The following is a 26,578-nucleotide window of genomic DNA, read 5'->3' as shown; positions in this document are numbered from 1 at the left end:
CCTGGCCTTACTCTCCTTGTAAGGCCAGGAGTATACTCTAATGTAATGTAATGAGGTATATTTGTAATGAGGCTTGTGGTAGAAGAGTTCAAACTCTTCTACCATGGTGTGAATGGGAGGAGAAATGGGGTAGGGGTAATTCTGAAGGAAGAGTATGCCAAGAGTGTGCTGGAGGTGAAGAGTGTCAGACAGAGTGATGAGTATGAAGCTGGAAATTGCAGGTGTGATGATGAATGTTATCAGCACATATGCCCACAAGTTTGGTGTGAGATGGAAGAGACAGAAGAATTCTGGAGTGAGGTAGATGAAGTGGTGGAGAGGGTACCCAAGGAGGAGAGAGGGGTGATTGGAGCAGACTTCAATGGGCATGTTGGTGAAGGGAACAGAGGTGACGAGGAGGTGATGGGTAGGTATGGTGTCAAGGAGAGGAAAGTGGAAGGACAGATGGTGGTGGATTTTGCGTAAAGGACGGAAATGGCTGTGGTGAATACATATTTCAAGAAGAGGGAGGAACACAGGGTGACGTACAAGAGTGGAGGAAAGTGCACACAGGTGGACTATATCTTATGTAGGAGGCGCCATCTAAAAGGGATTGGAGACTGCAAGGTGGTGACAGGGGAGAACGTAGCTAGGCAGCATCGGATGGTGGTCTGTAGGATGATTTTGGAGACCAAGAAGAGGAAGAGAGTGAAGGCAGAGCCAAGGATCAAATGGTGGAGGCTGAAGAAGGAAGACAGTTGTGTGGAGTTCAGGGAGGAGTTAAAACAGCCACTGGGTGGTAGTGAAGAGTTGCTGGATGACTGGGTAACCACTGCAGAAGTAGTGAGGGAGACAGCTAGGAAGGTACTTGGTGTGTCATCTGGACAGAGGAAGGAAGACAAGGAGACTTGGTGGTGGAATGAGGAAGTACAACAAGGTATACAGAGGAAGAGGTTGGCAAAGAAGAGGTAGGACAGTTAGAGAGATGAAGAAAGTGGACAGGAGAACAAGGAGATGCAGCGTATTGCCACAGCTGCCCCCGCGCCCTCCCAGGACTCACCCTCTTCGTCCCAGCCTCCCTAATTGTCTCCCTTATCTTGGCCACTCCCCCTGCCCTAGGTTTTTCTCCTGTTTGTGTGTATGCGTGCTTCAGGATTGGAGGCAGGTGAGCGGCAGCAGAGCAGAGGTCCACCACCTACATCTCATCTACTGCAATCAACTCTACTCCTTATATACCCAGCCTTGCCAGATTGTAGTGCCTGCTCAGCTCAGTCTATGCTTCCAGCCTTTATGTTGAGACATTGCCAGTTACCTGTTTCCTCGTCTAAACCTTGCTTTCCGTGTTTCCCACAGTCCTGCCGGCTCTGCCCAGCCCCTGCCTCTGGTCATTGGTCTGTCTCCATGGAACCCCGCTTCACTTCCTGCTTCCCGGTTTGGTCAAAAGTCCCCTCCCCTGTGCGCTCTTGCCCTGGACCCCGGTGTTCCCTGTCTGTTCCTCGCTCTACTGGTTCCTCATCTTGCTTGGCATTAAAAGGCTTGTTTTACTGAAAGCCTGCCTTCGAGTCTGTCTGTGTCGGCATATTGGGTTCAGCCTTGCAGCCCTGGTTAACACATAAAGTGAAGAGAGAGATGGCGAAGGCAATGGAAAAGGCATATAGTGAGTCATATGAGAGGTTAGACACGAAGGAAGGAGAAAAGGACTTGTACCGATTGGCTAGACAGAGGGGCCGAGCTGGGAAGGATGTGCAGCAGGTTAGGGTGATGAAGGATAGAGATGGAAATGTGCTGACAAGCGAGGAGAGTGTGCTGAGAAGGTGGAAGAAGTACTTTGAGGGGCTGATGAATGAAGAAAATGAGAGTGAGAGAAGGTTGGATGTGGGGATAGTGAATCAGGAAGTATGGTGGATTAGCAAGGAGGAAGTGAGGGAAGCTATAAAGAGGATGAAGAGTGGAAAGGCGGTTGGTCCAGATGACATACCTGTGGAGGCATGGAGGTGCAGAGATGGCAGTGAAGTTTTTTTAACTAGATTGCTTAACACAATCTTGAAAAGTGAGAGGATGCCTGAGGAGTGGAGAAGACGCATACTGGTACCGATTTTCAAGAATAAGGGTGATGTGCAGAACTGTAGCAACTACTGAGGTATAAATGTCTATAAATGCATGCTCAATAATCCAGGTAAGCAAGTCACAGAAGGTTGAATCAGTTCATCTGGGCACAGCGTTTGAGAGAACCGTTTCACCGCTCATCTAAGTGACCTCTTCAGTCTAAACTGACTGCAGGTATCCCACCCTTATAAACAATACAGCGGCATAACGACCGAAAACAACGAATTAACACAGTAGGGAGGTTCAATGTCATCCTTGATGTCATTAAATATAGCAAGAATTGTTTGACCTGGAAACCTGTATCTGCAAAGGATTTCGGTCTCAGTTAAATCAAAAAGTGACGTTCCCCTTTGAAATATCCGCTCACGAGCACGGCTGGCATGACGATGCCTTCGCCTGGCTACAATCACCGCTGCTATGATGACTGGGGAGTCTGAGCGTCAGTCACCACCAACTCTCTGAAGACGCTCATAATGTTCCCTCGAACCGCATGTGGCTATTAACACTGATGTCTTGTAATGAGGCTCATTTGCATAGAAAGGGGCCAATCTTGCTCCAAATGCATGCATGTTACAAATATGTGCAAATAGCACTGCAGCACCGAGACGCTATTTGCTTGGCAACGCAGTTAGGGGTCAATTTACCGAGGACGGTCTGACAGGACACGGAAGCGGGGCAGGCTAAGAGACCACGGCCCCTGCCTGGAGCTGCGCCCGAGGAGGAAACACCGGGGGCAGTCTAACAGGACCCGGAAGCAGGGTGGGCTAAGCTAACTGCTAGCCCATGCAGACTGGCAGTTTCGACAGTCATCCTGGCTGGTGTTCATTCTCTTGGACAGTGATTTTTTTTTTGTTTAGCTTGGATATGTGCGTTAGTTTGGATATGTGTGTTCTTGTAGTTTTTGGATGTGGTTTTGTCCTTGTGTTGCACTGCTGTGGGCTGAGGGAAATGGCGTACATGAAATGAAATGACAAAATGTGTTCCTGATTCCTGACTTCCCCCTTTGCGGGTGCTTTGAAAATTCCACGGTTTCTTTTTGTCTTATTTGTGTAGGTTTAGCAGCCGCAGAAGCTGCGAAATCCTTGTGAATTCACTAGGGAGTGTTTTAACTGTGCACTCTTCAGTGACGTTGTTGGTCACCTGATTTAGTGGCCCAATCGTGTGGAACATGATCACTCAGTCAGCCATTAATTTGCGTTTGTAGGGTTGGCCCATGGTCCAGCCAAAAATATAGATTGTACAATATGTATTATGGATGTATATAGGGTTGGGTATCGAAATGGGCACCGACCGAAATATCTCGGTCCTACCGAGTATCAAACTCTTTGGAAAAAAACGGTGCCAAATTTCGATATTTTACAGTAGACGACGTGAACGCTATCGCAGCCAACCAATCACTGCCGGCGTTGTTGTACACAGACTGACAAATCAGCATAAAGCTATTTGGTATGCGTGTGCGTCTCGTGAGTGAGTGACTGGTTGGAGCTGAAAACTCGCGGGCAGGTTGTGTTCCAAAGCGTGGCTAAACTTTGTAAAAATAAACGGCAAACCTGACACAGTAAATTGCAACCGCTGCAAAGCGATCATCAAATGCAAGTCTGGGAATACGTCGAATATGATGAAACATCTGATCACGTTTGGGATAAATTTACAAGTGGACAACTGCTCTGTGTTTGATAACGTTAATGTCCGTGCTGCCGCCAACGTTAACGTTAGCTCTGGGACGACAGCCACTGGGTCTTCTGGTGCCAGTGCTAGCAATGATGAAACAGGTAAGGGTGGTTCTGTCAAGTGTTTCTGGTTCTAACGTTAGCAGTATGTCCGAGGTAAAAAAGAAATGAAGCTAGTCTAACGTCATAGAATGTTAGCTACGCTAGGTTATAAAAATGAAGCTAATGTAGCTAGCACTAGCTAACTTTAGTTAACAGTTAGCAGTCTGAGGTTAAAAAAAAGAACATTAGCTCTGCATTTTCCTGACTTTATCTCCTATTTCATTCGTCCCTACTCCAAGCCTGCAGTAGTGAAGATCGCCAAGTCGAGCCAAGTCAAGTCTCCGTGACTCCATTCTCTTTGGCTAGTACCAATGCTAAGATGAGGAAAGAAAAGAGAGAGGAACGTCACCGGGCTGTAACCCGCTTCATAGTTAAGGGCTTGCAGCCCTTCAATACAGTTGAATCTCCATCTTTCAGGTAAATTACGTTTGCAACGATCTACTTGGAAAAGTAACAGTAAATACATGAACTCTTTGAGGACAAAGGCAGGGCCCTAACCATCAGCGGAAATGTGGAGGGTGGCAGCACAAACGCGCAGACTGAAGCAGAGAGGGCAAGAAAGGAGTTGGAGCTGTATAGAAGCCTACCTAATGTGTTGACCTCAACAAATCCAGTAATCCGGTGGTTTGAGAGAAAGGAGACTTTACCAGTCTTGTTTGGTCTAAGTGCTAGGTACTTGTGTCCCCAAGCATCCTCCACTCCGGTTGAGCGAACATTCTCAACAGCTGGGGACACAATTAGTGTAGAAAGGGCCCATCTGCTGCCAGAAAGGGCAGATACTATGCTTATCTTCCTGCATAAGAATGCTAAATGAGAATGAGCAAACATACATTAAAGATGTCAGTCTGCACGTTGACCTCAGTGTCATTGTATCCTTTCAATCTCAAAGTGCTAGAGTACAGAACCAAAATAACACAATGTGTCAATGAATTGTGGTGCTCGCTGTATAGAAAAGTAGTTTGCTGATAATCCTATAAGGTTTTCATAATATATAGTATTGAAAAAGTATCGTTTAGGTATCGCACAGAATTGGAGGTATTGGTATCGAAAATTGTTGAACGATACCCAACCCTAGATGTATATAAAATATACATCCATATGCTCAAACACAAAGAGAAGCGTCTCGCTCTCTCTCATATACAGCCTCACTTTCACACAAATTCCTCATTCTTATTGTCCCTCCCTCTCTTTCTGCTACTTCCTGTGTGCTGATGTTTGACCTTTGACCTGACCTTGCCAGTGAGCAGTATTCTGAGTACACTTATTTGAAGTTAGTGTACTCTGGACTTCAGTGGGGTGTGTGTGTGTGTGCGTGTGTGTGTGTGTGTGTGTGATGATTACAGGGTAAGGTAATGACAGCCTTCTTGAATGGAATTGCAGGTGGGTTGGGGATGGGATGGGAACCCCCCCCCCATCTCTCTCTCTCTCTCTCTCTCTCTCTCTCTCTCTCTCTCTCTCTCTCTCTCTCTCTCTCTCTCTCTCTCTCTCTCTCTTCTGAGTTCATTGATTGACACTAGACACAACCTGACAGTCTTCAGTGGTGACTGCAGGCTGTGAGGAACTCTACCAGGGGTCCATAAACAAACACACACACACCGGCATGACTGGATGACTTCACACAGAAGAATTCAAACTGACTGGCTGTCCATCACCGTCAAACCAAATGACAGCTGAGTAAAACCTCTTACTGTCATTTGGTTTGCCGGTTGAAAGTAGACTGGTTTGTGTTTCGCTGCCCCCGGTCTATATTCAGGAAACTTCTTAAAAGTAGCTCGTAACACACCGACTTAGGAGAAAATCCTACAAATAATGAGCATGTCAGTCCTAATTTTATCACTCAAGTTTGGAGCTAAGAGTGACTGATGACGCATTTGAGCTGTAAAACCAGCCCCTAAACATGTGAAACGTTACTCGACAGTACTCCTGAGTCACAATAACCAAATCACCGCAGTCCTTTAAACGGCTGCTGCCCTTCATAGCTGCTGCTGTTCGACTGGGTGGTTATCCCGTTCCAAACTCACCTTCTGCTATTTCTTTCTGTTCATGGACAACTTGTGCAAAAAATAAAGGCTGCTCTTCCCTCTAATTGGGTTTCCATGCCGATGCGTTGGGTTCCCATCAGCCACTCTACATTACTTGATGAAAAGGCTGCATTTTAAGGCCTACATAGCCTTTCCCATAATTATCATTTGCATCAATTAACCTTAAAAACAGCCCACTTGATCAAGTCATTATTATATTTTGGCTTTCATGTATGTAGTCAGTGCCTATCATATTGTCTTTAAGGATAAATTATTCCATTGTATGGCCCGCACTGAAACCCTTCCAACGTGTTTCAGAAATCCATCCTATATCCGAAAAATGTCTCAAAATCTTCATAATCATCTCTTTAAAATGAGACTTGGAAAACTGTGAGTTATTTCTATTAGTTTTACTTCTGTTTGTCAGGAAAAGTGACAGCAGCAGGGAAATCTGTCACTTTTTTGTCTTTTTTGGACCCCCCCCCCCTAAATTGTACCCGTCCAATTACCCCACTCGGTCAATCAAAACCTGTAGACAAATCATTACTAATCTCACTTTACTCATTTAAAACAATAGGGAACACAGAACATGTGTAAAAGAAGAGACAGAACTCAGAACGCAATATAGTTTCTGTGAATCCCATTACCTTTACACATTTTTACACACCAGGGTTGTGTATGAGGTATCATACTAAATATATATTTAATGTAGCCTTTAACAGTATTAGAGTCATGGTAGTGATATGATTCACAGAAACTTTATTGATTTGACGAACAGGAACCTGTCTTATGAACCAGTCTGCACTGAACCTGCAGGATAACTTTCCCTTAGCTGTGAGGCTTTTGGCTTTTCCTCATAGATCTATAGCACTCAGCCTAATGGGTGGTTCTCCTGTTGAATCCTTGTTTGAAACTCAGCTTGACAGCGACGTTAGGAAAATTGTAACAGTGATTGAAACATGGCAACATAACGTTGGCAGTAACACTACGCTAGCACTGGCTAGTACAAAAACATGCTAGGTGCTAACATTACACGTCCGGATCTTACCTTCGTAACTGTGAACGCAGCTTTAAGCGTAAAGTTTGAAGCCTTTCTCCTTTTCGGTAAATGACGTATGGATAATGCGACTAACGTCGTTAACCACGAGTTGGGCAGATCTGGAAGAGACCGAGTGAAAAACGCCATTGCTTCGCTGTTGTTGTCGGTTGTCCATATCACTTCCGGCGCTGCCCGGAAATGATCGCGCAGGCCGAGTCGGAACGCGGAAGAGGGTGTGCGTATTCAAATGTTATGGCGCCTGCACAGGAAATGCAGCCAATTTGCCACAAAAAGAAGGAAGTTGCGTAACGAATGCGGAAATCAAGGCAACGGGCACCAAAATACAAAGCTAAACATTACATATAGATTGTATTAGTTTCAGTTAAACGTTCGATATGAATAGATACGTTGTTCAACATTACCGTACCGGATGACAGTGTTGATCAATCTTCTTTCTCCAACACAGGAACTCTGCCGCTGAATTATTTAGCGGCGTTGAATCAAAACCGTTGAACATTGTGAGCTGCAGGCATGGCTGTATTATAGTAGAGGACGCCGGATCTAAAAATGGCGCCGGTTCATTCCTATGAGAATTGCACGCGTTGTTATGGATCCCACTGCTTTTACGGGCAACACTAGGAAGACCCGCCCCTACTCTATCTCTGATCGGCTAACCCTAACCCCACCCGAACCCTAACCTTAACCAACCTAACCAACGGAGGTAACGAGTACTAGCCAATCAGAGGCAGAGTTCACGGAAAACGGGTACGAGTAGTGGCCAATCAGAGACAGAGTGCCCAGAAAAGCAGTGGGTTTCATAATAACGCGAATTGCACGCCCCTGGGCCTCGCCTGGCGCAGATGCCGATAGTTTCAGGCTTCCTGTTGTGACTTCTCTTATGTACACTATTGTAGTGTTACTATTCGTGGGTTACTAACTTAATCACTAATATATATAAGTACACGGAGACGAGGATGCGGCACAAGTCTGATCTTTACTGACGGAGACATCACACACTACTAGGCTCGACCAGTGTATTACAGAACTCAGTAGTGGTGACAGTCCAACACAATCGAGCACCGAGTGCTCGATCCAATACACCACACTTCCTGGTTACTTCCGGGTACATGCGACCCACCGAATATGCGCAGTAGTGTTACTCCCATCGTGCCTCTAGGCTGAGAACAAGCGAACCGCGTTCAGTATCCGGCGCTGCGCCTTCATGAATGCTAGTGTAAACTACTAATAAGACACGTTAGCCCCTAGCTAACGGGTCTGACCCTTTAGCCGAGCGGTTAGTGACGTCGCCTTGTGGTGCAGTACACCCCGTATCGAATCCCGCACCGGGCAAGAAAATAACCGGTTACACTATGCTAGCGAACTTCATGGATGCATGATAAGACTACTACGTGACTTACTCGGGACTTGAAACCATGGCAACGGCAACACCAACCAACAATGAAGATTGTGTTCCAAACAGTAAGCTGGCATTCAACGCTGTAATAGTTAAAGATCCACGTGACCGCCGTAGAGCGCTGTACACAGCCGTGACGTCATGCAGGGGGAAAAAAAAAAGATTTTTCTGGGCTTTGGAAAATTTTTAAAAAAGATTAAAACCCCACGGCTTAAAAATATATAATATAATGAGTAATAGTTTACCACGATTATAGCTGCAGGAGTCCTGTCAACAGTTTCGCAGGCGTCTCTTTTACAATGGTGGTCTATGGGGAAAAGGCTTTTTGGGCCGCGAGGGATCTTTCGCTGTAATACCGGGAGTGACCACTGGGGGGAAAATGGCTGCAAGGCTTGAGCGGCGGCGGCGCCGTATCCAGTTCTACTAATACGTCCGCGTCCATGGCTGCGGGTGAAGGCTTGTCTGCGATCAGGGTCACGTGTTTCCAGTGGAACTGTGGGACTCGTGTGAAAACAGACTACTGAAGGAATAAACAACACGTAATTTAAGTTTAAAAAAAAGTCCTCTAAATCAGTGTTTCTCAACCGGGGGTCCGCGGACCCCTAGTGGTCCGTGGTGTAATTGCAAGGGGTCCGTGAAAATAAAATATCTTTAAAAAAAAGATCCTATGACATTTATAGAAATAGGATTATTTTACTCAAATGTGACTGAGACCTTTATCTACCTAAACTATAAAGGGTAACGGGACTTTTTTCTCTAATTACATCTGTTTCACAAGTGTAATTTGTTGTATTTTAATAAAAGATGTCTCTCCCGTTTGCATTGTTAAAAGTTACTGCATAAAAATTCTGTTGTTACATATATCTGAAAGTTACTGAATACATATTCTGTTGTTACATATATCTGAAAGTTACTGAATACATATTCTGTTTCGTTACATATATCTGAAAGTCACTGAATACATATTCTGTTTTGTTACATATATCTGAAAGTTACTGAATACATATTCTGTTTTGTTACATATATCTGAAAGTTACTGCATAAGAATTCTGTTTTGTTAACTATATCTAAGTTACAACTGAAAGCTCTTATTTTTGCCCCAAAGAGTGAATAAATGCTATAATGCAATTTAAAATGCAGTTTCCACTGTTTCTATCAAATCGCAACCCCCCTCCCCCAAGATCAGGTGGAGGGGTCCTCAGGGTAGATCAAAAATACGCAGGGGGTCCAGGACCCCAAAAAGGTGGAGAACCACTGCTCTGAATGATCAAGGCGTGGTGCGGTTCATGAGCAGACGTTAATTGAGCCCCTCTGAAGGCTTCATGGCGAGCTGTTGGGGTTTCTAAGAGCCGAACTTCAAAGGAGAAATACCACAAAGCTATCGGAGAAATCAGCACTTTGGTGGGTCGAAAGACCCCCACGCCTCGTGGATCACACACTTCCACCCGCGCGGCACGTGAAGGAAAACAGCACGAGAAGGCTTCAGTCCACCGACATTCAGCGTAAAGTAGATTTGCAGGGAAACCCGAGAATGTCACGTTGTCTATATATATGAGTCTATATCATAAGTCAATATCAAGTCTATATCATGAGTCTATATCATGAGTCTATATCTATGAGTCTATATCTATATCATGAGTCTATATATCATGAGTATAGCATAAATCTGTATCTATATTAGTCTATATCTATGAGTCTATATCTATATCATGAGTCTATATCATGAGTCTATATCTATGAGTCTATATCTATATCATGAGTCTATATCGTGAGTCTATATTAATATCATGAGTATATCATAAGTCTGTATCTATATTAGTCTATATCTATGAGTCTATATCTATATCATGAGTCTATATCTCTGAGTCTATATCTATATCATGAGTCTATATCATGAGTCTATATCTATATCATGAGTCTATATCATGACTCTGTATCTATGAGTCTATATCATGAGTCTATCTCTGAGTCTATATCTATATCATGAGTCTATATCATGACTCTATCTATGAGTCTATATCATGAGTATCTCTGAGTCTATATCTATATCATGAGTCTATATCATGAGTCTATCTCTGAGTCTATATCTATATCATGAGTCTATATCATGACTCTATATATATGAGTCTATATCTATATCATGAGTCTATATCTATGAATCTATATCTATATCATGAGTCTATATCATGAGTCTATATATGAGTCTATATCTATGAGTCTATTTCATGAGTCTGTATCTGTGACATTATTATTTATATCTAATTATTACTCATTAACAGTAGACAGTGTGTGGCTCTCTCATCCCTGCACATTTAGATCACCTTAAGCTATTTCTGAATAAAAAAAACCATCTGGTCTTTTTACAGGTGACGTGCTCCCGGAAGTGAAATGAACAACAACCTTCAGCAACAGACGTGTCAACGTGGATAAAAGGTCTTCAGAGATGAACGTCTGCCTTGCTTATTATAGTCCCATAGCAAACCAATACACATCCGCATGTTTGGTTTCCTTGAGACCCGCTAGTGGTGTGTGTGTGTGTGTGTGTGTGTGTGTGTGTGTGTGTGTGTGTGTGTGTACTGTATTTATCTGGGAAGGTGTTTTGAAAGAGGGGATTATCAAAAGGTTGCTCTGACCCTCAAGAATGGAGTGTACTGTCCCGACGTTACGCTAGTGTGTGTGTGTGTGTGTGTGTGTGTGTGTGTGTGTGTGTGTGTGTGTGTGTGTGTGTGTGTGTGTGTGTGTGTGTACACATGTGTGTTCTGTCATGGGAGGTAGACCCAAGCCGTGGAGCCATGGAGACAGAGGCGTGGCCGAGAAGAAGAAACACACAGAAGGCCCCTGGGCTATAGCTCACTAAACACACACACACACACACACACACACACACACACACACACACACACACACACACACACACACACACACACACACACACACACACACGGAGGCTTGCAGGTATGTGTACGCAGTCAACACAGCGTTTAGAAACCACCGAGTCCCTTCACACTGGGTTAAAGCTGCGCGTGCGCGCGCGCGTGCGAGAGAGCCCATCTGTGATTGGGTGTTTTGCAGAGAAACAGACAGCCATTGGCTCGACTTTTGTCTTTAAAATATCCTTTTCTTTTTAAATCCTCAGCGACAGCGATGAATAAATAAAACCAAAACAGTATTTCCAGAGGAACTTTGTCACTGAGCAGAAACGGATATCTTCTCTTTACAGGCTGTTAAATCTGTTTTGTTTTTCGTCTTGTTTGGTTTTTTTGGCCCTTACTGTAAACATCGTGAGGGGTCAGAAAACATTGCAATCACAACAGTCAATGAAACCCCTCCATCTAAAATATTTGGTAACACTAATTCACTAGTAATTAAGTGTTTGTTACTTAGAATATGTTCCCCATACTAAAGTGACATCTTGATCATTACTAATTCACTAGTAATTAAGTTTTTGTTACTTAGAATATGTTCCCCATACTAAAGTGTTACCAAATATTTGTATATATACATATATTTAAAAAAAACACAACTGTACTTTTACAGCGTACACAGAAAAACGTGTAGTATTTACAGCCACCCAAACACAAGAGGCGGCCCGTTGCAAAATGAACACAGAACGGCGCGTCGTCGTCAACGGCGCTGTGTCCGGCGTGAGCGGATCCGCCCGGAGCATTCTGGGTAAAAATGCGCAGACCGGACAAAACGTCCATAAAACGAGCCAATGAACGTTTGCGCGTGTGTGTGCGCGTGTGTGTGCGTGACATGGTATTGTAAACTACTAATAAGACACGTTAGCCCCCTAGTTAACGAGTCTGACCCTTCAGCTGAGCGGTTAGTGACGTCGCCTTGTGGTGCAGTACACCCCGTATCGAATCCTGCACCAGGCAAGAAAATAACCGGTTACACTGGTGGCATCCGGAAGTGTGCAGATCCTCAGAAGTCTCTTCGGAGCGCGGGAATAACAAGGCGCGAAGGCGCGCTTCCGGGGAGGGTGACGACTGTAAACTAGTAATAAGACACGTTAGCCCCTAGCTAACGAGTCAGACCCTTTAGCCGAGCGGTTAGTGACGTCGCCTTGTGGTTCAGTACACCCCGTATCGAATCCCGCACCGGGCAAGAAAATAACCGGTTACACCACAATAAATACTATTCCCCCCACTGGAGATCAGTGCATGTTTAAATCTCACGTCACCTCGAAACACCAAGAACTCACCAGCCGGCTCCACGCACCACATGGCTCGCCTGAGCTTTCAGTGAAACACGTGACATTAAAATATCCTCCCAGCCCTGTGAAGATGGCCCCTCAAACACAAATTAAAAAAAGAGAGAGCTGTTTGGAAAAATAGTGAATTCTTTTAATTGTGCACCTCAGGGTTTATCGACTGTTTCTAAAAAAATCCCCAAATAAGTGGGATGCCAATGCCAATGGGAAGTAAAACAACCTGGGGGGGGGGGATTAGTTTGGAAAGAGGAGCTTTTCAGCGGGGGGGGGGGGGGGAGAAGGAAAGACGTTCAGGGAATTTCAAACGCTCTTTGGCTCCGCCCCGCACTACTTTCCCTCCAAAACGGAAAGAATGCCGCCTTCCCGCCCGCCGGCATGTCGACGCTTGTCGTGACGCCTTGATCTTCGCTCTCGTGCGCTCGCCGGGAAAGAAGAACCAGGAAGAAGTGCAGTCCTCGGGATCACGCGGGAGGTTTCCCTGTGTGTGTGTGTCTGTGTGTCTGTCTGTCTGTCTGTGTGTGTGTGTGTTCATCAGACAACTAATCTTTGCAAATCCTCTCCAGCGTTCAGTTTCGGGGTTTTACTGCGTCACATAAATACAGACCGTGTACGTCTCCTTTAAAATGGCCGCCCAAATTCCCACATGGCTGGAAATCCACGTGCTGTGAGATCTTGCACTCCGTAAGTAGGTCAAATACGTCTCTAACAATCACAGAGGATCTTGGGGGAAACAATTCTTGTGACTTAAAACTTTCAGCATCTCGACAAAAGCCCGATTTGATTCGTTGGACCGTGCTACTCCTGGGCACGTTTTGTTTGGTGCAGGTGTAAAATAAGCATTTTGTGTTTCTCAGCCGATGGTAATTGGACATATGGGTCTATTTTACTCCAATCTGTGAACAAACCTTTTACAGCAAAACATTAAAAACTCAGATTTAGTTGTTTCGTGTTAGTCCTTGTAGTAAGAGACCTGTCAATCAATCTGGACGTGACAGCAGCTTCCTGTCTTCTGGTTGTTCTATTCTGGTAGTGGAGCGACCCTCATGGTCTACATTTGAATTCAGGATTGTACCTTTAAAAGAAAATTTAAAAACCACATATCTGGCATGCATGCTTGTTTGTGTACACCTGAGTGAGTGAGTTAGTGTGTGTGTGTGTGTGTGTGTGTGTGTGTGTGTGTGTGTGTGTCTGTGTCCTCTTTATCGCTGATCTCCAAAGCGTGACCCCGTGGTCCTCTGTGGAGACGGGGATCCTCGCTAAAGATCCTTCTCTGGTTTCCAGACGCACAAAGAGATTCACTCGTCATCGCCATCCGTCCATCAGCACAAGTCAGGAAACATCTACTGAAGTCGGCGGGTGTGTGTTTTGGAGGTAATGGGGGGGGTTGACATTTTGAGAGGGAGGTGAGAAGGTGTTGTAAGGGGGCGTGAAGCATTCCAGGTGATGAAGTGTTTTAGATGGTATGTTGAAGACAGAGGTGAGGACTGGGAGAGGGGTGGTATGTTGCGGGTCCATAAGAGCAAACAAATTTAAATGAAAATACAACAATAAAATAAACCCTGGAGATCCCAGATCAGGTCCTGGTGCAAGTCCTCATAAATCCCATTGGCTAGATGAATTCATGATGACTTTCACAACTCTCTTTCCACTGGTGGGGGTTCTGTCCCCAAGTCCACCTCAGCCAATCAGGATTTGGAAGGAAGGCGGACTGTTTCAGAAATCCCTCCCTTCTTGAGAGAGGCGGGGCTTCATTGGCATTGGCATTTAAGTGGAAGCTGAAAGCTGATTAGTCCTTCCAGGTGTAGAGATGCATCGTGGGAAAGAGAATGGTTGGATCTTTTGGCCGACATCTCCTGAGGGAGGGAGAGAGAGAGAGAGAGAGAGGTTACTGTCATGGCTAACCCCACGATGGACACATTTTATTCAACAAATACACATGCTATGTTATGTGACTGGTTTCTACTCTATTCTATTCTCACCTGTTCTGACGAGTGTAACGAGTCAGTGCCGGGCCCCAATGCAAGCTGACAAAGCAGCCCGGCCTGCCCATCACAATCAGACTTAACATATCGGCAGAGAAGGAAAGAAGTGTAAGCACGCAGCTTTAAAACGACCAGCAAAAGTGAACTACTCTGCATAGTTGGCGCCTAAATAGAATGATTACTAGGAAAACAGATGGCTGTGCTACAGAGGAGGGATAACAGCAAGGCCAAGTTACCGATAGACTAGCCTACTTAACATCTGGTGTCGCAGCACCAGAACAGATGCGAACATAATGCACATAGACAACATCATTCATATCTGCACGTAGACCTTATTAACACTAAACACACGTGTGTCGGTTGATTAGTAGTCAAATACGTAATGAATAAGTCCTACATCATAGACACACTCTCCGGGCTTTTTGCTGTGTGAAGTCCTGACACTTCGCCAGCTAGAAAACGGATTTTGCTACGCGGTACTACGCTGTATTACGCATGTCCATAATTATGCGCAGGCACACTTAGCACATTTTTTAACGCACCGTATACCGTAGACTCAGTGCTCGACACCCCCCCCCCCTCCTTTTTCTCCCCAATTGTACCTGGCCAATTACCCCACTCTTCCGAGCCGTCCCAGTCACTGCCCCACCCCCTCTGCCGGGGAGGGCTGCAGACTATGTCTCCTCTGAGACATGCGGAGTCACCAGCCGCTTCTTTTCACCTGACAAGAGGAGGCGCTAGTGCAGCGACCAGGACACATACCCACATCCGGCTTCCCACCCGCAGACACGGCCAAATTGTGTCTGTAGGGATGCCCGGCCAAGCCGGAGGTAACATGGGCATTCGAACCGGCGAGCCCCGTGTTGGTAGGCACCGGAATAGACCGCTACGCTAGCCGGACGCCCCAGTGCTCGAGCTCTTTGATACGATAGCGGTGAGATAAAGAGCTGTCCGTGCATGCGGGCCCGAAACTGTTGCAGGCCCCAGTGCAGCTGCATTACCTGCATATATGGTAGGTTCACCTCTGCCTGTTCTATTCAGGCCTTGTCTGTTCTGTCTGACTACACGGTGCTGCATTTGAGAATGTACCGCCTCCCCACCAGAAAGAATGGAAATTACACAAGTGTCATTGAAACCGCGCCATGTTTCATACCAGGGCAGGTGAGTCATACAAATACTGTTTACACATCCAACAGTCACACCACAATGAAACCACACACCTCTACAACATGCCATTATCTGCACTGTGTTGTACATTATATGTGTGTATGTCCGCCTCCAAGCTGCTGATTATCAGGTCTCGAGGTTTGTTGAAAAAAAATATGCAGAGAATTTTAAACTCATCCCTTGCAGACAGACGGACAGACAGTCGGACAGATGGACAAAGCGTCTGGCCCTATCTCTATGTAAAGTAAACACTCTTGTGTTTGAGCTTGAGGCCATTCAGGTGACACATATGTGCGTATCCATGCAAAGACACACAGGCACGCACACACACACAGCGGTAGGGTGGTGTTTGCTCGGGTGAGTGGAACAGAGTGTAATAGCATACGGTTCCAGCAGAGGTTCTGCGTTGGGTTGGGCCACCCCGCTGACCACGTAACACACACACGGATAACACACAACTGATACAACACATGTTTCATGCCATTCTGGCGCCGTGGGCGAGATGTCCAACCCCGCCCCTGTGCGATCTTCAGGGGAAATAATGCTTTCTAATTTTACTATTAAAAACCAAAAATAAATAAAAGTGTAATAGCAGGTGTGCAAAAAAAGGAGAAAGCATATTTTGTGCAGTTATAAAATAAATAATTAAAAAAAACTAAAAAATAATAAAATAAATTAAAACTAAACATTTACTAATGTGCAATCAAATATTTATCAACAAGTACATCGCTCTCATCAGCTTACTCATAACAAATAAGTCTTAATGGGTGTGTTATTCGTTTTATTTTTATAATCATTAAAAATAGAGATTGAATTGCCCCCCCCTATATATTTTAAGGGGCGGGGGGCTAACCTAGGCACCTAGAAACACCCCTGTGTCTGATATAACAAATGCAAAGATAACAAGCTATGCCCACTAAAAACACACAAGACACACACAACAGACACACAAACACACAAACACACACACACACACACACACACACACACACACACACACACACACACACACATACAGTCATCAGATCACAGTCCTTTCTTGTTACTACCGGTGTTACCCAGAGCTCTGTATTGGGACCCCTCCTATTCATTATTTACCTATTGCCTCTTGGCCACATTTTCAGGACATTCGGTATTCAATTTCACTGCTACGCGGATGACACCCAGCTCTATCCACCAAGCGTGCCTCCACTCTTCTGCCCACTTCCCTGTCTGACTGCTTACTAGAAATTTTATCCTGGTTTTCAGACCACTTCCTCAAACTTAATAGTGATAAAACCGAGATCGTCCTAAATCTACTTTGGCTAAACCTGATCGTTTTTCTCTGACTACTGACAATTGTATAGTTCCTCCATCGCCTCAGGTTAAGAGTCTGGGTGTCAACTTGGACAGCACATTATCTTTTGAAGCTCACATTAACAATGTTACTCGGTCTGCATACTTCCACCTACACAATATTAATCGTCTTCGCCCACCACTTACACCTAAAAGCACCACCATACTGATTCACACCCTGGTTACATCCTGTATTGACTACTATAATTCTATCCTCTTTGATCTTCCCCCAAGTGTCTTCAGAAACTTCAACTGGTCCAGAATTCAGCTGCCTGTATCATTACCAGAACTCCTTCCATAGATCAAATCACTCCTGTTCTTCAGTAACTCCATTAGCGCCCTGTTAAATACTGTATTGACTTCAAGATCCTACTTCTCACCTTTAACGCCCTTAATAACCTAGCTCCTTCATATCTTTCTAAACTCCTTCATATCCACACGCCCTCTCGCACTCTCAGATCCTCTTCTGCTCTCAGCGGCGCTTTCAAATGTATACACTTTGGAGAGCATTTTGAAAAAGTTCTGTTTTTAGTGGCTTTTTAGTGGTTTTTAGCATGGACGGAAGTCTAAAATGGAGAAAAAACGTGTTTTTAACCTAATCCATGTTCGCATGGACGCACTTTAGAGCAGCCAGTCACTTGGTGTCAAACGGAATGATGTTTGGGTGAAACGAGGGACTTTCCATTCAACTGACGTGAGAAGTGTGTGTGTGTGTGTGGGGGGGGGGTGTCGAGATACAAATTGTACAATCCCTGTTCAAACAGGCTTTGTATTGGGAATGCACGTTGAAATTAGCTGCTGTGTTGTTGGAAATTTGAGGGACACTGGAGCCCAAGACTGATGAAAGCAGGCCATTTACCACAAGACATCACCAGACTGACTATTTCAATGACAGCTGGGTAAAAGCATTCATCCTTTGTTTGAAAGGAAAAGAGGGAGGAGATGCAGAATAGATAGGAAGAAAGAGTCTACTATCAACTGGGGACTTGTGAGTATCCCTACACCCTCCCGGCGCCTGTTACCTTGGCCAACTCTGGAAAAGTAAAGAGTCCAGCCCCTTTTCAGGAATTTGGTACCAGAGCCCATGCTATGTGTGGAAGTAAGCCCAACTATATCTAGTTGGTACCACTCCACCTCCCGCACCAGCTCAGGCTCCTTCCCTGCTAGAGAGGTGACATTCCACATCCCCAGGACCAGTCTGCGATGCCGGATGTCGGCATGTCCCGGTCCCCGCTTTTGCCTGCTACCAGGCCTGCATTGCACCCTACCCCAATGCTCATCCCCAAGGTGGTGGGTCCATGGGGTGGTGGGTCCATGTTCCTTTTTCGGGCTGGGCCTGACCAGGCCCCCCCATGGGCCAAGGCCCGGCCACCAGACGCTCACCAGTGAGCTCCCTTCCCAGGTCTGGCTCCAGGAGGGGGCCCCGGTTTCCTTTTTCTGGGCAAGGTACTGTAGCTCAGCCGTTGTAATTTCATTGGGTTTCTTGGGAATCGCTCTTAGTCAGTCCACTATCAGACAGGAAGACGTGTGCTGAAAGGAACAGGACTCAGAAGAGAGAACTCTCTGTAGCTAAAGGTCCTCCTGAACTGAGCCCATATTTTCAGGGAATGGCACACAGCCAGGTTGTCTATTGATTTAGTCAGAGTGCTAAGTGGTGAACTGAAGCGAAGCAAAATATCCTGGCATGATTTTAGCTCCAGAGACATCCATTCTGGGCTGTTGGACTGAAGGTAGAAGTGATTCCAAAAGGCAAGACTGCAAATGTTAGCAGCCCAGTAATAGTGGCAGAAATTTGGGAGCCCCATGCTCCCATCTCTTTTGAGTCACTGAAGTAGGATCTTGCTTCCTTGTGGTTTCTTATTTTGCCATATATATGAGGAGATAATCGAATCTAGTGAAATTAAAAATGATTTTGGGACGAACACAGGTACACACGGAAATAAATATGTAAATTTTGGGAGTATATTCATTTTTGAGTTTGTCTGGCAAGGGACAGTGTAAGAGGTGACCACTGAAGTAGCGATGTTTTAACTTGATTTAGTAGAATCATGACATTTTCTTAAAAAAAAAAAAAAGATTAGAAATGTCCACACGACTGCTACTCCAAAGTATGTGAATTGTCTTTCTTCAAATTGGAATGGCATACCGCTGTAGTCTAGGTCAAATGCTTCTAAATTCATTGGGAACAGTTCAACTTTTGCGCTCTCCACTCACTACACCATCGGCCCGTTTGACTACCATGGAGTCTAGAGCCTTCAGTCATTCTGCCTCTTGCCTGTGGAACTCTCTCCCACATGAAATTCGCAATATTTTCAACCTTCAAATCCCATCTCAAAACGCACCTTTTCAAACTGGCATATTCAGTCTGATCCACGCTTCACTGAGTTTTGTGCAGAGGATGATTTTATACTTATCTTTTGTGTTAACTTTTTATTGTCTACCCTGCTTTGTTTTGATTGTATGCTGTCTGATACAGTGCTGCTTGTTTTTTACTGTGTTCTGTAAGGTGTCATTGAGTGTTCTGAAAGGTGCCCACAAATAAAATGTATTATTATTATTATTAACATCATCATCATTATTGTCAGTAGATACATGTCTGTATACTTGCAGTCTAATGACATGGTTGATAAACGGATGAGGCTTACTCAGAATTTGAGATGAGTTGCGTATACACCAGTGTAAAAAGGAGAAGAACAGACTGAACATAACACGGTTAAGACTCATACACTGTCTCCAACTTTTGATTTAACTCTTAACTGGGTCTTGACTTTTTGACCAGCAGTAATAGAAGAGCCAATATTTCTTATAAGAATCATTAAAAGAACCCATCTATAATACAGAAATCATGTTACTTATAACCATGTGACCCCGTTAATCAAAATGTTGCCTTTAACTGGTAACTGTCAGTATTCGGGGTGGTGGTGTGCAGGTAAACATGTCACAGAGGAGGAGGAGGAAACCATCTGAAACCATCTGAGACCTCCTGGCTCTTATGTGTTAAACCAGTTTGTACAGTCGTCTTGTTTTTTTACCATTTAAATGTCTCCATAATGCAGTGTCAGTGAACATTTCTATGAAGCTATAGCATCTGTGTGTCTGTCATGTTCTGTGTCAGCAGTCAACAGACCAACATGAAGTGTTCCATGTAAAAACAGACAGGTGGCGTCCTTCCTGTTTATGGCTGATTGCACAGCAAACAAAGTACTGTGTCCGTCATCAGGTTTGAAATATTCAGCAAACACTTGTGTTATTTTCAGGACACACACAGACTGTGTTTAGCGGTGCAGGTATGAGAGCGACTTACCAGCTACACACAGTCCCGTCTCTAGTAGGGCGACTCCGTGACCCTGTGAGAGAACAGAGGAAAACACAGAACGTCAGCAGAAATCACACATGAGCTCTGGTCAGTACAGACATGGCGCCTCGCTGAAGGACGACAGACGACGGGTGGGTGTGTGAGGAGGTTGTAATGAACCGTTCTCACCAACGCCAGTTGTGCTGTCAGCACATATGGTGTCATAATATACAACCTGAACACTACACACTGTTTGATATCAGCATTTACGAGCAGCGTCCTGTCGAAGTACTGCCAGCTAGTACAAATACACCAGCCACAATACCGGTGAGGTATAGTAATGATGGTACAGCAATAAACTGCAGTTTTCCATGGAAACAAACACGGTTCTGTTTACAATCAGAATTTCACTCGTGCAGACGTAGTTTGCTGTTAGACCTCACTGGCCAGGTTGATAAACATTATTACCATCAGAGAAGTTCAGAAAATGTTGATCTTTAATATTGAGATGGCTCCAGCCTCTTCGTCTGGACTTGATGGTGGCGGTCTGGTGGCGTTTGTCTGGTGGTACGGGGGCTGCCTTCGCTCCATACCAACCATGAAAAGCATCTTTAAGATGCTTTTCAAAGGAAAATATCTGGGGGGGGTTCTTTTTTCCCCTTTTTCCCCCCAATTGTATCCGGCCAATTACCCCACTCTTCCGAGCTGTCCCGGTCACTGCTCCCCCCCCTCTGCTGATGCGGGAAGGGCTGCAGACTACCACATGCCTCCTCCCATACATGCGGAGTTGCCAGCCGCTTCTTTATACCTGACAGTGAGGAGTTTCCCCAGGGGGACGTAGCACGTGGGAGGATCACATTATTCCCCCCAGTTCCCCCCTCCCCTCTGAACAGGCGCCCCGACCGACCAGAGGAGGCGCTAGTGCAGCGATCAGGACACATACCCACATCCGGCTTCCCACCTGCAAACACGGCCAATTGTGTCCGTAGGGACGCCCGACCAAGCCGGAGGTATGACGGTGATTCAAACCGGCGATCCCCGTGTTGGTAGGCAACGGAATAGACCGACACACTACCCAGATGCAAAAATGATGCAAATTAAAGGGATGTACCGGTTTGTGGATGTGATCTTCCTACCTTCCCTCATACTGCAAAACAAAAACAGAAAAAGTAGAATATGACAGTTTTTCCTTTTTCAGTGCTCAAAAACTGTTTTTCCCAAGGCGCGCGCCAACAGCCGCCAATGGGCTCTGCACAGCGGCTCGTGGTCACTCGCTCACGGACGAGCTGAGAGTCACCACGAGCCGCCGCCGCTCTCATGCAACATGAGCTGAGAGTGACCACGAGCCGCCGCCACTCTCATGCAACACTGCTCTGCTGCTGCTGCTGGTGGTGTGCCGTGCAGGACAGGTGTGCCGTGCAGGACAGGTGTGCCGTGCAGGACAGGTGTGCCGTGGGTCTGCACGGTTTCATGTTTGTTCTGTGTGTGCGTTTGGTGACAGTCAAGTCTTGTCAATCTGCAAAAATTGTGGACGGTTTGGAGGGACCCTTATCTGACAACCTGGAAGTAGCTGATGAGAAGAAGAAAGGACGTAGTGCAAAATAAGACAAGCTTATGAGGGATTTTGGGCATGGGGTCCAGGACTCTACGGGCCTTCTACAGAGGCACAACCGAGAGCGTCCTGACCGGATCGGCGCCTGGCACGGCAACTGTACTGCCCACAACCGCAAAACACTGCAGAGGGTTGTGCGGACGGCCCAGGATATCGGTGGATGTGAGTTTCCCTCCATCCAGGACATATATATCAGACGTTGTGTCAGCGAAGCCCGTAGAATTATCAAAGACCCCAGCCACCCCCAACTATGGACTGTTCCAGCTCTACCGTCAGGCAAGCGGTACCGCAGCCTCAAAGTCCGGACCGGTAGGCTCCAGAACAGCTTCTTCCACCAAGCAGCCAGGCTTTTGAACAAAGAACATTAAAGACACTAAGCCTGGTGCTGGACGGACTGGTACTGACCTACCTATGGTCTTCAGCGGCTCATCAGTTTACACACAAACACACACACAGACGTAGCTTGGCATACACAAACACACACAAATATACAAACGACTACACACGCATATGCACATTCATTAAGGCAGAGCCTACATACACCACACACTATTCATTATTATTACTGCTTTTTGTTATGTGTTGTTGTTGTTGTTTTATTACTATTGTTGCTGCAGTGTTGAGGAGCCGAAACACAAGAATCTTACTCTCTTTACTTGTATAATGAGACGTAACAAATAAAGAATCATGAATCTTGAGTTTGTCTTGTTTGAAGCCTCTTAATGCTAACTTCGAGATATACTCCTATACGTATGTCGTGTTAACGTTTGTTTCAGGGTCAAGTGTACTGCATTTATGAAAGGTTGTCTTAAATCACGTTTCTTTACCCGTTTAGTGAAACTTGCTCATAATAAGTCCCATAATCATGAAACAAGTACACTTCCTTGAAATGGGCAACACCATCTGTGAGTGGGTTCAGAAAATGCCACCAGCAGTATCTTGAAATAATTATCATGAGACTTAAAACAAAATAAAACCCACCGACGAGCCTGTCTTTTTTTGCAGTGCAGGAAACAGGGAGAGGAAAACAGATGCAAAGGGTGAAAAAGGTTAAACTACACCTGCGAACATGAAAACACACACATACACACACACACACACACAATCTGCAACACGCAAGCATAAACAGAATTATTCAGACAGAGAGAGATATACGAGCAGAGGTGGGAGGAGGGAGGAGGGAAAGGCTGGTGAATGGGGGGAGGAAGACGTGTGCAGACATGTTGTTGTCATTCCCGTCATACCAGCAGTAAATAACCTCCGTTCCTCCTCTGTTATCTTCTTACTACTGGTTAAACCACGGCAACACCGTGTTCTGTTCATATGGCGGAACCTGGTTTAACCAGACTCATGTCACACTGCGAGAAACCGACCCACAAAACGATCCCGAAAACCTCCGCTGAACCAGTCGGAGCAGCAGATTCACGTCAGCATACAAAACCACCGGGTCGAAAAACACAATGGATCTGGACACACTTGAAAACGCCGCTCAGAAAAACCGGTCAAAAGTTTTACGTCCACTTTCCGAGGAGTTTGTGTTTCTGAAGATGTTTGCCGCCGTGCCCAAACGCCATTTGCCATTCACGACGCAACGCGACACCGGCATTTTCACATTTATACACTTCGGAGAGCATTTTGGAAAAGTTCTGTTTTTAGTGGTTTCTAGCGTGGACGGAAGTCTAAAATGGAGAGGAAAAACGTGTTTTTGACCTAATCCACGTTCGCGTGGACGTACTTTAGAGCAGCCAGTCACTTGGTGTCAAAGGGAATGATGTTTGGGTGAAACGAGGGACTCTCCATTCAACTGATGTGAGAAGTGTGTGTGTGTGTGGGGGGGGGGAGGGGGGTGTTTAGGTACAAACTGTACAATCCCTGTTCAAACAGGCTTTGTATTGGGAATGCACGTTGAAATTAGCTGCTGTGTTGTTGGAAATTTGAGGGACATTGGAGCCCAAGACTGATGAAAGCAGGCCATTTACCACAAGACATCACCAGACTGACTATTTCAATGACAGCTGGGTAAAAGCATGCATCCTTTGTTGATTTAGTAGAATCATGACAATTTCTTTAAAAAAAAAAAGGTTAGAATTTCCACATGACTGCTACTCCAAAGTAAGTGAATTGTCTTTCTTCAAATTGGAATAGTATGCCACTGTAGTCTAGGTCAAATGCTTCTTTATTCATTGGGAACCGTTCAACTTTTGTGCAGGTTCATCTTGCATACCGAGAGGGATCCAAACTGGTTAAGCAGAGAGAGTGCTGCTGGCAGAGAGGTTATTAGGTCTGAAATATATAACAAAAGGTCATCTGCATATAAAGACACTTTATGTTCCATACCCCCCCCTCCCTCCAGTTAGCTAAACCCATAATGACGAGGATTTGTGAAGACATTGTGTTCGCATAAGCGACATTTCAAGTGCAAAGACATTCAAACTTTCCTTAGGTCATAATTTCTATAGAAGCATAAACTCTAACTGGGAACATTAACGCAACAGCGCCAAATAAAGATTACAGATAATAAGTTTGCCCAAGTTTCAGCCAATATTATTAAAGCTACCACTCTTCCCTAGCCGAAGCCCGATGTATTGTTGAGCTGGGTTGCCAGGAAAGTTGCGGCATCCTCCGCCAATGTGAAGTGCTTTCTCCCTCCATTTTTGGTTGTGAGTCGTAGCCTCGCTGGGTACAAGAGCGATGGCTTGAAACCGCATTGACAGAACGCTTACATCACCTGCCGGTACACCATACATACAATGACTTCGGTGTAGTAGTCTTACAAGATCGCCATTGGTTTCCCACGACAGAACAGCTCACCTCTCCTCTTTCAGGACTCAACAATCACCTCCTTCATTTTATAATGGTGGATACATACGATTACTGCTCTTGGCCGAGCCCTGGGGCCTGGCTTGGCAGTTGGGGCTCTGTGGGCACGATCGAGCTCAGGAGGTGAAAGGACCCCGTCACCAAGGAACTCCACCATTAGTTTGGAAAAAAGGACGTGGGTTGCACACCTGTAATGGACTCTGGTAGGCCAATTATTCTTAAGTTGTTGCGGCGGCTGTGCAACTCGAGGCTGGTGGTTTTGGTCTTTAGCTTATTGTAGTTCTCCTCCACAGCTGCACATTTAGCCTCCATCGCCTCAATTTGGCACTGAGCTGATTCGCATTATCTTCGAGGGAAGTCAGGCGGTGTCCATGGTCCGTGACCATTATCTGGACATAGTCCAGTTTTGCTTCAAGTCACGTCATGGCCAATTTTAATCCCATACAGAGGGCTGCTCTATGCTGCTCCATTAGCTTAGTCAGGGCGACCTTGTTCGCAACGGAGATGATGAAATTATCTTCTCGCAGTCTTTTTTTCCCCCCCGACCCAATTTCAATGCCATTAGGTTGTTTTAGCAGCAAAATTATGTATAAATAAAAAAAGCTATCAAATTTCACTTGAATGTGTGCAAAAATTAGGCTTTAGAATCGAGTTGTCTCTAAAATGCAGGGGGAGCCTGAGGAACACGTGTCTACTCCTTTCATCACTCGCCCGGACAGTCTTAAAAACTCAAAATCCTTCCAATATTCTTCCTCTTCCTCACGCTGTTGAAATTAAACCTTGCGGCATTGAAAGAGGAGGGTGGAGGAAACGCTATCAGGACTGGTGTGACTTTTTTTTAAAAGGGTGGTGGAATGCCGTCAGACGGTGTTTTCAAAATACCGAAACCCTCACAGGTCTAATCCCAAGAGACAACCCATGTATAGTGTGTGTGCGTGTGCGTGTGTGTCTCTGTGTGTCTCTGTGTGTGTGTAATTACAGCAGGCTGGAGGGCAACACTGTACTCCAAAGGATTCATTTACATTGGAAGGCATTTAGACAGTCGTCTGAGGTGACAAGCAAGGTTATTGTGATGTTATTACATTATTATCATTATTATCATTATGTTATCGTCACAGATGTGGAAGTGAAGACGGAAGATCAATAATAAAACAGCCCAGTTTCGATAGACCACGCTTTTATTTTGATTGATTGCAAAACGTAAAAGGTTGCCAAACGGGGTTCATAACTATTTCCATTAAACACATTATCCATGTGAAAGCGCTGATCACTTATCGATATCAATCTTTTTAATTCAATTAAGTCCTGGGGGGGGGGGGTTATGTCAAGAGACAGTTTTATGGTTTTGTTTTTTTAAGCAGGTCAGACTTTGGCAGGAGGAAATATTTTGAACACCTGTTGAAATTTGCCAAAAACTTTAACACTCGCAATTTTCATACCTCGGCCCCGACACCCCAGAAGTTGGCAGGGCAAAATTCATTGTGTCCTTGTGGTACCAGCTACCATCTAACACCTGCTTCATGATCCACTACAAACCAAGCTGTGTATCTTCTGTGCAGTACTTTATATTCTGGCAGAGAACAACTGTATAAAACTGATGATGGGACTCTACTAAAATGTTAGTTTCCTCCATTTTGGACTTTGTCCAGCAACCGCCCTGTCAGAGGTCAATACAGTCCAAGCAGTTTTCCTATTAATCTACTCCTACTACTACTACTACTACTACCTCTGGCTGCTCCCGTTAGGGGTCTCCACAGCAGCTCATCCGTTTCCATCTCTTCCTGTCCTCTGCATCTTCCTCTGTCACACCAGCCACCTGC

At 45.2% G+C, this 26,578-nt stretch overlaps 1 protein-coding gene across 1 annotated transcript in view; it reads right to left on the bottom strand.

Annotated features, from left to right (window-relative positions):
• Positions 1 to 12,862: 12,862 nt before the first annotated feature.
• The window catches only part of si:ch211-264f5.6 (carcinoembryonic antigen-related cell adhesion molecule 20), a 65,537-nt gene continuing 51,821 nt past the window's right edge, over positions 12,863 to 26,578 (bottom strand). Inside the window, exons 10-11 of the mRNA XM_056298204.1 lie at positions 20,336 to 20,378; positions 12,863 to 14,400 (exon numbers count right to left, since the gene is read on the bottom strand). Of these exons, the coding sequence (XP_056154179.1) occupies positions 20,357 to 20,378 (22 nt within the window). The 3' untranslated portion in view covers positions 12,863 to 14,400; positions 20,336 to 20,356. The remainder of the gene's footprint in view (positions 14,401 to 20,335; positions 20,379 to 26,578) is intronic.

Source organism: Lampris incognitus, chromosome 18 (assembly GCF_029633865.1).
Source record: "Lampris incognitus isolate fLamInc1 chromosome 18, fLamInc1.hap2, whole genome shotgun sequence".
In the NCBI taxonomy this organism is placed as follows: domain Eukaryota; kingdom Metazoa; phylum Chordata; class Actinopteri; order Lampriformes; family Lampridae; genus Lampris; species Lampris incognitus.
The sequence above is the reverse complement of the archived record's forward strand: the minus strand, read 5'-3'. Positions and strand labels throughout refer to the sequence as shown.